The 13537-nt window shown below is 38.6% G+C and overlaps 2 protein-coding genes across 2 annotated transcripts; both read right to left on the bottom strand.

Annotated features, from left to right (window-relative positions):
• Positions 1–846: 846 nt before the first annotated feature.
• LOC145467532 (uncharacterized) lies at positions 847–5075 on the bottom strand. The gene is made up of 3 exons (XM_081451087.1): positions 4886–5075; positions 3173–3255; positions 847–2699 (listed from the first exon to the last, which is right to left on the bottom strand). Exons 2-3 carry the CDS (start codon positions 3188–3190, stop codon positions 1875–1877), a joined length of 843 nt encoding a protein of 280 aa, XP_081307213.1. The 5' UTR covers positions 3191–3255; positions 4886–5075; the 3' UTR covers positions 847–1874.
• Positions 5076–8891: 3816 nt separating this feature from the next.
• On the bottom strand, positions 8892–13453 carry LOC145467516 (uncharacterized). The gene is made up of 3 exons (XM_081451063.1): positions 13411–13453; positions 11672–11740; positions 8892–11365 (listed from the first exon to the last, which is right to left on the bottom strand). The coding sequence occupies exons 2-3, from the start codon at positions 11687–11689 to the stop codon at positions 10514–10516; spliced, it is 870 nt and encodes a 289-aa protein (XP_081307189.1). The 5' UTR covers positions 11690–11740; positions 13411–13453; the 3' UTR covers positions 8892–10513.
• Positions 13454–13537: the final 84 nt, after the last annotated feature.

Genomic DNA, 13537 nt, shown 5'->3' with positions numbered 1-13537 from the left:
TGGCTTGTCCAACAATACGACTCCAGGTGGCACAAAAACACGATTTTCAACCTGTAAAAGGTTCGACGACAATCCTTGTCTGGGCCATATGGATAGTTACTAACCCATCCCCTCGTCCCTCGTTTCAAGATCGTTCACAAATCTGCAATGATCTCTGTTTTCTTCAGGGGCGTAGCCAGGATTTTTCAAAGGGGCGTCACACTGTGTCAAAGTAAGGGTACTCACCGGATTGTCATGCCCTTTTCGCAACCTGTTATAGGTTGTTTGCTTAGAAAAGGCTTACAAAAAGGGGGGTCACGGGAACCGCAGGACATTCCCCCCTTAAGGTATGATCTAACTTACCTTGACACGCTAAGATAAACTCCTGCCATTGCAACTGCGCAATCGTGTTTAGCTGCCTCACTCTGTCTTCCATCTAAACAGAACTAAGTACTTTAGCTTAAGCACACGTGCTTCAAGGGAACTCTAAATATTCAGATATTCTGAAGCTTTTAATATCACTTTGTCTACAGTGTATGTGATTATGCTATTTGAAAAAGTTATATCAACGATACTGGATGAGATAAGAAAAAGGGAGTTGAACAAAGAGAAATACACTGTATTGGGCATTGGCAGTTCAACAAAATATGTCAGTTTTCTTCCGTACGCAATCAGTTCGTCAGTCAGATAGGTAATGAGATTAAATAATTAAATCACCAACAAGAAGATATTCTTGTTGATACTGCAGAACATCTTCATCTTGAACCTTTCATGTACAAAAGCCATTTCATATCAAGACATTCGACCTTGAGAACCGAGAATTGCTATAACTCTTCAATGCGCGACACTTTTGGTGGGTCGCTTAAGTTCAAAATGGCTGGTTGGTCGAGAGCAAGAAGATTTAATTATGTGAAATTGCGTGAAACCTTTCATATCATCGGATCGCCGATTTGACAAATACGTATTCAGAAAGATCGTTGAGGCCTGTTGTGAACGACTTCTCAATTTTTAGTAACTAAGAGCTTTCGTGAAAGTCACTCTCGCACCATAATCACAATGTATAACCCGGGTGTGTATAAACGACGTGTGCCAGGGGAAAGCAGGCCTGTTGCTTAGCAACGTGTTAAGAAAATATTTTTGTCTTTCGGAGGTTATCTCGCGAAATTAATAAAATGCAATATCTGACTCCCACTGAGTTTAATTTACATCCTTTTGAGTGTTTAAGCGTTATTATATACCGCTTAAAAATAACATGTTTATTTCGTTAGGATGTGGGGGCGGCGGAGAGGATACAATACTTTCAGAGACAGTCTCCCTTAACAATTTTGTTTATTCTCATCTCCTGATTGCTTGACAACGAATTGAAATCGAATGGAGAATTTACATGTTTATCATTCCTTCCTAGGAAATTACGAAAGTTATTGACTTGTCTGTCTACAATGATTGTTGATTCAAGTTCACTCTCCTTGAACAGCAGCTACAACAAACTAAGGAATTAACGCCTAGTAACTGTTCTTCCTAAATGACACGGTATGATTAACAGGATTTTTGTGAGGCTTCCTTGTGCTCTGATGTGTGATTTTGTTGTTACACAATTATTATATTTATGCGAAATTCACTTTAGTTATCAACTGACTGTATTCAGGTAATTAACAGTGGCAAATGAATAATTAGATATTGTTAGATGAATAGCCACCGTATGGATGTAGCTGTGGCAAGACCGTTATATTTTAAATAGTGCTTAAATATTTGACCAGAAAATCCAAAAATAATCGTATGTTATCACAAGTTATGTTAAGTTTAAGTTTAGTTATATTTAGCCACCTACGTATACGTTAAAAATAACAATGCAAATAAATGTAAGATGTAGTACAATAGCAAGTTAATCTTGCTCCTTACTTCTTTCCTAAAAACGCGAACAAACGACATTCGCAGCAAGCTCTTAATTCTACTTCGATGGTTTCCAACTCCTCTACAAACACATCAAACCCAAACACCTCACTTAGGTCGTCATCGCGCTCAAATTCCCCTGTAAAATTAAGAACATTAAGCTTTATAACCCTCTGTTGGCATTCCCCTATGCCAGGCACACAGAAATCTGAGTCGTCACCACAAATCACTTCATTGATAAAGGGAGGGAAAACGCCTTCTGGAAGTTGCGAGATTCCAAAGCATTCAGTACACAGCCGCCTGAATCCGTCATCTTCCAGAAGGGAACCTCCATCAAAGCACTCTTGAATGACAGTGGTGCCGGGGCTCGATGGCAGGGTGATCGAACTGCGTCGTTTCCTGTTTCCAGCAGTTCCGTCCTGCTGGCCAAAGATACTCGACAAATCTGATTGGTTATTATAAGGCGATGAGCTTGGGGGTCTGGTCGGTAGCGGTTGTACATCTCCGAGCAGGCTTTCAAACTGCAACGCCTCTTTTTTGTTGACTGCCACATATCGTGGAACGTAACCGCCAACTTTCTGGAGTCTGGCTGTTTTCTGGCTTTCATTGAGGAGGACGCATATCGGTCCTTTGATGAAACGACCAACAAAGCGTTTTGGAGGGCTGTTGACAATTATTTTGCATTTCTCTTTGGGGATGCTGGAATTGGTAATCGGAGGTCGGCGTGTTGGACGAATTTTTATGAATCTGAACTTTTTCTTCGACACTCGCAGTCCATCATTTGGCAAGACCGCCATTAGAAGGAAGATGACACAGAGCAGACAAAGGCTCTGTGGTTAAAAATTGAGAAAAACGATTAATGAGATTTTAAAACTATACCTCTGCCATGCCTTGAATTTTGATTGTCTCTAACTTAACATCGACCAGATGGGGTTTAATTGTAGCTCCGTCATTTCTTGACAATAGTTTGAATGATACAACATCGTGGCAAATGATCTGTGTGCATCATTAAGGCTAAATATGGCTAACCAAAAGAACTCGATAAACCTTGTCTTTACGAGCGAAATGGCGCCATGCTACTATTCGTGGAAGGGTTAGATAGCAATTACAAAATTCAATGCAACGTGAACAGTCCTCTACAGCCAGAAAATGACACACTGACTGGCTTTCAATGAATTTCCTCTTTCGTTAACTGACTCTTGTCTTCTCTTTTCGTCGCTAATACTAGCTGATACAAAATTTATATTGTAAAGATGACTTTTGTCAAGACCTTTTGACTATTACTTGTCTACAGGAACATTACCTTCAGTTTTAACTCCATGAATGTTTTGAACTTCTGGCTTCTGGCCAAAGAATTTCGCTACTTCGTTTCCTCTCACAGAAGGGCTGAAACCGAGCAACAAAGGCAAACAACTATTAATGTATTAAATCACCTTGTACTTTGTCCTTTGTTACCTTAACCCAATAACGAAATGATATAAATATCTTCATACAATCGTCATAGCTTCATTTATCATTATGTTGCTCATGGCTGAGATACAAGTTTCTATTCTTATTATTTAACCTCCGTTGCTTTAAACAAATCTCTTACTGAACCGGACATACCTCTTGCAAATGGAACACAGATTTTCTTGTTCAAAGCGTTGAGCACCTTTTAAGGTCAACAATCGAGGTCTTGTAAAAGTAAACAACATTTGTTCGTGTTTGTTTATAACAACAGAAGAACAAATAAAAACAAAACATGTTTTTTATTCAACATACGCTCTCTGACGTATTAATGCAAAAAAAAGGTGGCAATCGTAGAATGTATACACGATTTCGCCGACTTTAATAGACACGAGCTAAGTGCTGCATCAATACTTGCGGCAATATAGCCGGTCATGACAATAGAAAAGCCGCAAATTGATCATTATTTACTGTTGTATTAAATATATATAGCAACAGGACAGCAAACACAGCGAAATAGCATTTCTTATTACATGACAGCAACTTATTAAACACACCATGACGCCATTGTGGATGTTATCGAATTTGAACAATAACTTTTTCAGTTAACTATTTCGTTTGAACGTCAGTTTTAGCCATTTGAACGTCAGCTTTTGACCAGTGAAAAAGCTCAGCTTTTTTGTGAAGTCTGCGGCAGTCAAATTTCCAGCAAAAAGACTCACGCGAAAATCAGCAATACTTTCATCAACACCGAGTGAAATTAAAATTGAACTAATTTAGTGCATATGACGTCAATATAGGGACGCTTGACCAATCAACAATATTACATAGGTGGTTTCGTTCACGTGAATGTCGTTAGAAAAGTAAAGGTGTGGTATCATTTTGAAAGACCTGTTTGTTTCAAATCTGACATCTAATAACGAAAGATTGATGTTGACAGATCGGCATTAAATTAAATTCACCTTGACATTATCATAACTGGGCAATTTCCTCAACAAAACTTTGCAACGTGTGAAGTTTGAATGATAGTATTTTATTTTCTCGATCCTGTCGTTGATTCGTTGGGCACAAGATCACCCTTATCGACTTCTTATCCTTTGCCAGGATCAAAAAAGGCTGTTTTAAGAGAAATTACGTCAACAGTCACTCAAAACTAGTTTCGGTAAAAGTTTTTTTCACGCATGTTAGTGGACTGGTAAAAGTACAGTGGTTTGTAAAATTTATTGAAAACCGTAGATTTCTTGGTTCATATTTCGAAGTCCCTTTCAGTTTTACCATCATAGTTAAGCATTTAAAACTGACCGAAAGTCAAGATACGACTTAAAGATAAGATGTGAATTTATACAGCTAAAATATAATCAATATTGTAAGAACCGGATGGTACATGCACTAAACAGCTACAGTTAGAAATCGCATTTTTCAATTCAACGGACTACCGATAGATTCAATCTCTGTCATGAAATAAACTCTTGAAAACCTAGAACTTAAAACGGCAATGGTTGCGACAAAAGAATCGGCAAAAACAATATAAGATTGAGAAGATATTAATTCAGTTTGCAAAATAACGTACCTTTCTGCCGATTCAGAAAAAACGCCTCTCGCCTCACTGCTTGCCTCAGCTTAGTATCCGCACAGAACTGCCTTTAAGGACCTTTATTTAACCAGCCAAAGCGGAAAAAACGATTTTAATGGGCCACAAATCAAACTACTTAAGCACTGAATTGTGATGTAATCAAAAAATAAATAGCTTATTTATATGCCTCGGGGCAAATGGACTATTTATTCATCTGTTGGTTCGGATTTTTAGATCAACTCGATGAAGCAATATCCTAGACTAAACTCCATGCCTGTATCCTTGTTATATCGGAGTTTTCAAGCCATCCTAAATTCGTTAGTTGTTTGTTTAAATGACCGAGTTTGTTAGTCATGATTAGAACAGCTTATACGGCTTATGAAGCGTAATCACATGGGGTGACATCGTTCGAGTCCTGTCAGGCGGTGAGTTTTGATTTCCTCTAGGCAACCGGCAATCGACACGTCCGGCTCACCAATCAACAACAGCGTCTCTTTAATTTGACCTACGTCTGCACATAAAGTTGTTTGTTTAGCAAAATCTTTTGTAATCTTCAAGGAGGGGATCACCCCACCCTTACATGCCATTGAGAAAAGCAGAATAAGCAGTATCGTTTGCTGAAATCGTCTCCATTTAGATTGCATAATATCATGTATTATTTTAAGGCAGCCAGCCAAACTTGTGCTTGATTGGGGTAAGTTCGCTGACAAACGAATAGTTTGCTTGTGAGACATGAATACAGAAATTTAGTTGACAATACTTCCCTTAGAGTTGAAAACTCTAGCAAAAGTCAACTTTCGGAGCTTAGCAAGACCTCTGGGATTGCCTCGGGGAACCAGTCAACAGGCTAGCTAATAAACTATTGTACTGCATACACGGGCCAATATTGAACCCACGTATTTTGCTATCGCAGGCGCATTTGATTAAAGAGCTGACGTTTCCAAAAGTAGTTTGTCGACAGACAGACAGACAGACAAACATGAAAAACGGTGAATGAGTTAATTTACTTTCAGCTATCAACCTCCAGATGATGATAAAATAGTGAATATGAGAGTAAATCAGGTTATTTCAAAATAGGGAAAGTTGAAATGTCGAAAAATTCAATGGATTTTGACAGTCCACGTGCACAAATTGGTACATTGTCACTTTTGTGGTCTCAGCTGAAGGGTCATGAACATTCGAAACTGTTCAGCCACTGTCATTTGTCTTTGCATTTTAATTAAGTCTCTGCTCAGCGACATGTGTCACGCACTTTTGAATTCTTTTTAGTAAAGGTAAGGTTTCCTTTTAGATAACCCTCCAAACATAATTTTACGACTGAGTGAGTGCGAAATACATGTAATGTTTGCTATTTGCTTTATAGAAACGCTGCGTTCGTGTTTTATACCATAAAGATAAAGCTAGGATACAATGGGGCAAATGTTGTTGAGCTTGATGGGGAAAACACCCTTGTGCGGCATCTTGCTTGGTGCGCAGATACTGAATAGATATAGTTAAGTATGACACTTGGATTTTCAGTAAATTCACCTTTGAAATCCTGCATCGGATTTCGCCGTAAATTACGTCCTGGTCCAAATATAGAAGTGGGCTCGAGACTGTTCTTCTTCGCGGATGGCTACGAAGGAGATTGCGCGAGAAATGTTTCGTAATGCCCAAAGGAACGTTTATTGAAAATAGGATTTTAACCCAGTAATCCTTATTTCAAGGAACCCCTGTTCGGGAACAATCTGCGTCTATAGTAAAATACCTTGTGAACTGTTGATATTGTTGTTCCGTGAAAATGCCATCTACATCGGAAGCTTTGACTGAATCGCACGGAAACAACAGTATTTTGGAGATGTGGTCAGCGACCTCAAGAGGCCGGATTAGTGACGTAACGGCTGCTTGGCCTCTGCCAATATCCCTTCAAGTCCTTCTTTGACGTGATTCTACGATAACTGCTGAGTGGTTTGAAAAAAATTATTTAACCGGTAATAGACACGTCGATCCGGTTGACTATTCAAGAGCAGTGCCTCTTTGATTTGACCTATGTTTGCAGATAAAGTCGTTTGTTTTGGCAAAATCTTTTGTAATCTTCAAGGAGAGGCTAGGATCACCCCACCCTTAAATGCCATATAGAATAGTACAATAAGCAGTTTCGTTTGCTGAAATCGTCTCCATTTAGATTGCATAATATCATGTATTATTTTAAGGTAGCCAGCCAAACTTGTGCTTGATTGGGGTAAGTTCGCTGACAAACGAATGGTTCGCTTGTGAGACATGAATACAGAAATTTAGTTGACAATACTTCCCTTAGGGTGGAAAATTCTAGCAAAAGTCAACTTTCGAAGCATCACAAGACCTTTGGGATTACCTCGGGGAACCAGTCAACAGGCTAACTAATAAACTATAAGGCCAATAAACCCACGTGTTTTGCTATCGCAGGCGCATTTAATTAAAGAGTTGACGTTTCCAAAAGTAGTTTGTCGACAGACAGACAAACATGACAAACGGTGAATGACTTAGTTTACTTTCAGCTATCAACCTCCAGATGATGATAAAACAGTGAATATGAGAGTAAATCAGGTTATTTAAAAATAGAGAAAGTTGAAATGTCAAAAAATTCAATGAATTTTGACAGTCCACGTGCACAAATTGGTACACTGTCACTTTTGTGGTCTCAGCTGAAGGGTCATGAACAATCGAAACTTCAGCCACTGTCGTTTGTCTTTGCATTTTAATTAAGTCTCTGCTCAGCGACATGTGTCACGCACTTTTGAATTCTTTTTAGTAAAGGTAAGGTTTCCTTTTAGACAACCCTCCAAACGTAATTTTACGACTGAGTGCGAAATAATGTTTGCCATTTGCGTTATAAAACCACTGCGTTCGTGTTTTCGACCATGAAGATAAAGCTAAGATACATTGCGCCAAATCTTGTTGAGCTTGATTGGGAAAACACACTTGTGTGGCATCTTGTTTGGTGTGCAGATATTAAGTATGACACTTGGATTTCGGTAATTTCACTTTTGCAATCCTGCATCGGATTTCGACAATGAATTACGTCTTGGTCCAAATATAGAAATGGGCTCGAGACTGGTCTTGCTTGGTGTGCAGATATTGAATTTGATTGATTTTTTCCCTCTTGTGAAAACATTTCAATCTTTTAGTCTCTTCTAGAGTTTTCGTCTTGGATAGATGAAACTTGGCACAGAACAAAGCAAAATACTGGAAGTCACTTTTTATCCTTTGAATTCAATATAACGTCTTCGCATAGAAATGATTTCTACTTTTTACTATCGTTCTACATTGAGTTTGAACTGAAAAAGCTGCCACCCTCAAGTTTCCTTTCTAAGACTAGTTACATCAGCCGCAAACTTTCGCGTGTGAACTGTTTGATGTTTGCCGGAAATCGAAAGTTAATATTGTCTTATATTAAGAGGAAGTCGAAAGAAACTGCTGCTTAGTAGGTAGGAATAGACACCGAACAAACACAAGTTATTTAGGTGAACTGAAATAAATGCCCAACGTTTAATTTCCCGGTGCTTGTCTGATGAGGAGATTTTTGATACCGGTGCAAATCAGGTAATTCGGGTAAATCTTAATGGAAGGATTTATAACTATCGAGTTCAGTTGATGTCAATATTGTCAGTGCTGTATTTTTCAGTCAGATGTAAACTGCGAAGACTGTAAGTTCCTGACAATGTCATTTTATGTTAGTCGTTAATACTCAAGATAAATGCACTAAAATTGATGTATTTATCAGTCAAATGTAAACTGTGGGCTCTGTACGCTTCTCACAATGTCATTTAGTCGTTAATACTCAAGATAAATGCACCAAAAGTGCTGTATTTATCAGTCAAATGTAAACTGTGGACTGTCCGCTTCTCATAATGTCATTTAGTCGTTAATACTCAAGATAAATGCACTAAAAGTGCTGTATTTATCAGTCAAATGTAAATTGTGGACTCTGTACGCTTCTCACAATGTCATTTAGTCGTTAATACTCAAGACAAATGCACTAAAATTGATGTATTCATCAGTCAAATGTAAACTGTGGACTCTGTATGCTTCTCACAAGGTCATTTAGTCGTTAATACTCAAGATAAATGCACTAAAAGTGCTGTATTTATCAGTCAAATGTAAACTGCAGACTCTGTACGTTCGTCGCGATGTCATTTAGTCGTTAGTGCTCTACGTACACTCTACTATACTGAGTAAAATCTCGTTGTGAGGGGGTCAACGATATCGCCTCAACCGTTATGTATCCTTCAGGTGCCCGATTCAAATAACATACCAATATCTAAATAAATGTCTTTCTTGTGGTATTACCACACAGCCGTTAGCGGGGAACACGTTATTCCGTACATTAATAGAGTAGTTCCTATTGAACATGGTAGCACCAAAACCAAAGTAATCACTCGGGCCAATCACGCTACGCAGACAATCTAGTGAGCCAATCAAAACTCGAAGCAGATCATGATGTAGCTGACGCGATGGGCGGGAAAACTTGTGCGAGCGTCGGGTTTGGTTTTGGGTTTACTTCTGATTGGATAGCAAAGTCATGCGAGTTCTTTAAGCCGATCGCTGGACGTCGTAGTGCAAATAAAAGGAAACACGAATTGCTTTCCGCACTCAAGCGGAAATCGCTCTCTAGTATACCTCTCTCCAGAGAGTTTGTTCAACCCAGCGCTTCTCTTGCATGAAAGACTCCTGTGAAGCCAGGCACGCATATTAACGTTTCCCCAGTCATGTATGTTCGCGTATTCCTCGAAAAATCCTTAAAACCTCCCTCGTTCTATGAACTGGGTGTATTTTTTGGCCTTAAATCGATAAAAAGCTACGAATGTGTCGCTGGTTCACTTATCGTCATCCTTAGTAGTCCACTTCGTACTTAATGATGATTTCACTTAGATTCAAAGATTTCTCAATGTAGTGGGTAATATTTTCTTCATTTTCTATGAAGAATAATGAGAAAAATGGCATATAAAAGAGAAAGGGTTTGAACCTCAGATCGAAGTCTCTCCATAAGAACTTTGTGCCTCGGTCAAAGCGTCAGCTTTCCAAATTTGCTACGGTGTCGAATCCATCTTTATCAAATTCAAGTGGACAACATATAAATTAGCTTGGCACCATATGAAAAGTTCAACTGAGCTTCTTTAAGTAGGGCGGGGATGGGGGCTCAATCATCACGATTTTTCAGCTAATTTCAACGTCAACATCAAAACTGAAGAGTTAAATGTTTACAGTTTATTCGCAGTTAAACCCCAAAATTCAATTCTTTTACTCAGCCTTTATGGGCGTTCCTAATTCTTAAGTCAAATAGTGAAGAACTATTGATAATTTTGTTCTGAGCTTGTCTAAACACTATTACAATTTGACAATTCAAAAAGTTTATCTGTTCGACGACAAATTACTTCAGTGTTCAAAGTCTGCAGTTAGAAATTTCAGGCTCAAAAAGCGAGCAATTACTACTTAGTCATAAAATAAATAAAATATTGAGATTTGGTCTGAAAAAAAAATGTTTAAAATGTGAAATCGAGTCTGAACTTTCGTCTGCATTGAGACCTAATTTGAAGGATGGGATACAAAAGCAGTGCACTATAGTTGAAAAAAACTTCGCTATGTGATAAGACAAGCAGCTTCAACTTAAGATCGACGACTTTTTGTAAGAAACGTAAATATGCGGCATTCACAGCAAGATCTGATATCTTGCTCGTAATCCTCCCACTCCTCAACGAATATATCAATGCTATGAAGTTCACTGAGGGCGTCGTCTCGTTTGAAATTTCCGGTGCTTCGAAGAAACGTGAATTTTATCACTTTCTGCGCGCACTTTCCTATGGGACCGAAACAATTATCATCATCGTCGCCGCATATCACCTCGTTGATAAATGGCGGGAAAATAGCGGGTGGCAGCTTAGTGGTTGCCGAGCATTCGGTGCAAAGCCGCGACAGTGAAGAGTCATCCAACGGAGAGCCTCGACTCCAGCATCCGCGCAGGATGGAACCTGGGCTGAGACTGATCATTCGTTTTTGTCTCCTCTCGTTCTCAAGCTCAAGCCGTCCAGTGTCATCCTGTACGTCATTCAAGTCATAAGCACTCATATCCATGTCTGTTGCGCTTTCAAAGGACTGATCTTGTTTGGCTTTTGGTTGGGGCGAGGGTCGTCGTGGTAAAGGTTGTTCGTCTACGGAAAGGTCCTGAAATCTGCCTGCATCTTTTCCATTGATAGCCATATATCGTGGATTGAAACTACCCATAATTTTAAGCTTGTTTAACAACTCGGTTTCGTTGAGACGAACGCAAAGCTGGGGGACATTGGGAGACTGCGAAAGGTCGTTCACAATACTATCGCATTCTTTCTTATTAATCATGACGGAGCCTGAAGTCGTAGGCTGCGGGTAGGGTTTCCTTGTACCTCTTAAAGGCTTTGCTGGCAACCATCTTCTCCCGGACGACGGTGGGAACGTAACAAAAAGAAAAATAAACGGGAGAATCTGAAAACGAGAGTGAATAAAATAAAAGTTAAGAAATAAGGAAGATTAAATCTGATTTCAACATTTTACCTTACCAGAATTATCGATTCCGAAATTACTGGTCTATGATTAAACCTCATCAAATGTGTGCTTAAAAGTATCATCTTTTTTCACATAGGGCTTTCTTTCGCAGCCAAGCTCTGTCATTCAAGGCCAAAAGAATCAAAATAGCACACTGTGATAAGATTTTCGCCAAAGCTTTGTTGTAATTTAGCCATGGTAAATGCTGTGTCCTATTATAATTTATTATAATGAATGAAATTTCACCTTCATTGCCAACTCCATGATTTCGTTGTTCCTCAGACTAGCTGGTGTAGTTTGTGTCAAATTCTGGATCTGAAAAGGCGTTGATTTATTGACAACCAAGTTAATCCGATGAGCAGGAAAATTATATAATATATCCTAGACAGTTACCGTAGACCCTGTTAGGCAAGCTATCGAAAAATGAATTAAAAGTAAAAGTTGTTGTATACTTGTGTATTTTTAAGACCCTGTATTCACACTTTGTCTCAATTTCAAGTCGGTCAAGAAATTTAATACATAGTAAGTAATACGAAGTTACTATCGACTTTTGTGATAGAAGAGGTTTGCCTGATCGTTCTCCGTGTAACAACGAAGCGCCTGATTACTCTTCCCACTATTCCGTTCCTATTTTGCCGTGAACAATATCATTTAAATGACTGCAAGCAACTTTGGCTGCCAGTCAAAATTCTGCCCATTCTCTCAACTACCAGTGAACACATTTAGTCAATATTTCATGATCTATGTTAGCAGAATGTCCTTTTTTAGATTTCTAGGCTATGAGTTGAAAAAGCCCCTTTTTTCAGCTGACAGTTAGAATGAATAGAATTTGTCAGCGTTCATTTGAAACCGCATTCACTCTCAACTGAACAACAGGAGTAAATTAACGTGCATAAATCAGCTATGACAGGTACTTTTAATTAACACCGAAAAGCTTGCCACGTCTTCATTATCTTTTCAAGATTTGTGCGAGCACTAGCAAATATTTATTTATATTGATTGTTAAACGAAAAGTGGCTCTGCAAGCTCTTTAAACATCGCGACAGTCTGTCTCGCCCACATGTCATAGTCGGAGTGACTCTATTGTTCACAAGTCCTGCCGGTGGGATGGATGCTTGACTTTTTATCATACGTAACAATTCCCATTAACTTTGTCTTTTCCGGAATACGAGCCTACAGTGTTTATCTCTGCTATGCTTTGAACACTACGCCTTTTCTGAACAACCACTGCTAACATTAACAATGATAATTGATTCGTATAATCAGTATCACGTTGTTAATAAATAACATTATTTCATGTTTATGGTAAACTAAGGACTTCGCCAGCGCAGCACAGCCGTTTTGAAGAAAATAGTCTCAAGGGGCGAATAATTTGCTTTTAAACAAAGATAACCACTACGCTGAGAACGAAAATAGATTTTCTGAGGCTTTTGATTTATCTCTGTCTTAATGACTTAATATATGTACAACTTTCCCGACTGGTTTTTTACTGTCTTGCTATAAAAAAGAAAGTTTATCAAGAGCTTGGTTCAGTGTGACGTCAAAAAATGCCCTTTTTTCATTTTACGTGTGCAGTTAGCCACAAACCAAGAATATTACTTATAGGACTACTCTTGGCTAGGTATTGCTTTTAAAAATACCACAAAATTTCCGTTTACAATCAAATACGTATTTTGTTTTACTGCCCTCAAATCAACATTTTCATCGAGTTTTCTACATCATCATTTTCTTACAAATGTTCTTTGAAACCTAGATTCATGAACGAACTAGGTGTATCGTTTATGCAGATTATTCAATCTGCCACCTTGGGACATTTTCGGAAGTAAATTTTGCAAGTTGTAACAACTGGAATGAAATAGTTTCAAATGAGATCTAGGCTAGGGAAAGGCCTACCTTCATCTGGGCAAGTTGCCCTCAACTTAGCAACGATAAAGAATTTAGCCCAAAATATGTTACAAGACCATTCTGCAGTATAGCTGACTTACCTCTGTGAGAAAGAGTGAAATATCTTCTCTTCCTTGCCCTCTTCTACAATAATGCAGGCAGTTCTGATTTTCTTTAGGATCAGCACTTTATTTAAATACCCAGAGCGGAAAAAGCAGATTTTGCTGT

The sequence above is a fragment of the Orbicella franksi genome, chromosome 2 (assembly GCF_964199315.1).
Source record: "Orbicella franksi chromosome 2, jaOrbFran1.1, whole genome shotgun sequence".
Lineage (NCBI taxonomy): Eukaryota > Metazoa > Cnidaria > Anthozoa > Scleractinia > Merulinidae > Orbicella > Orbicella franksi.
Note: the sequence above shows the minus strand (reverse complement) of the source record. Positions and strands in the feature narration are given on the sequence as shown.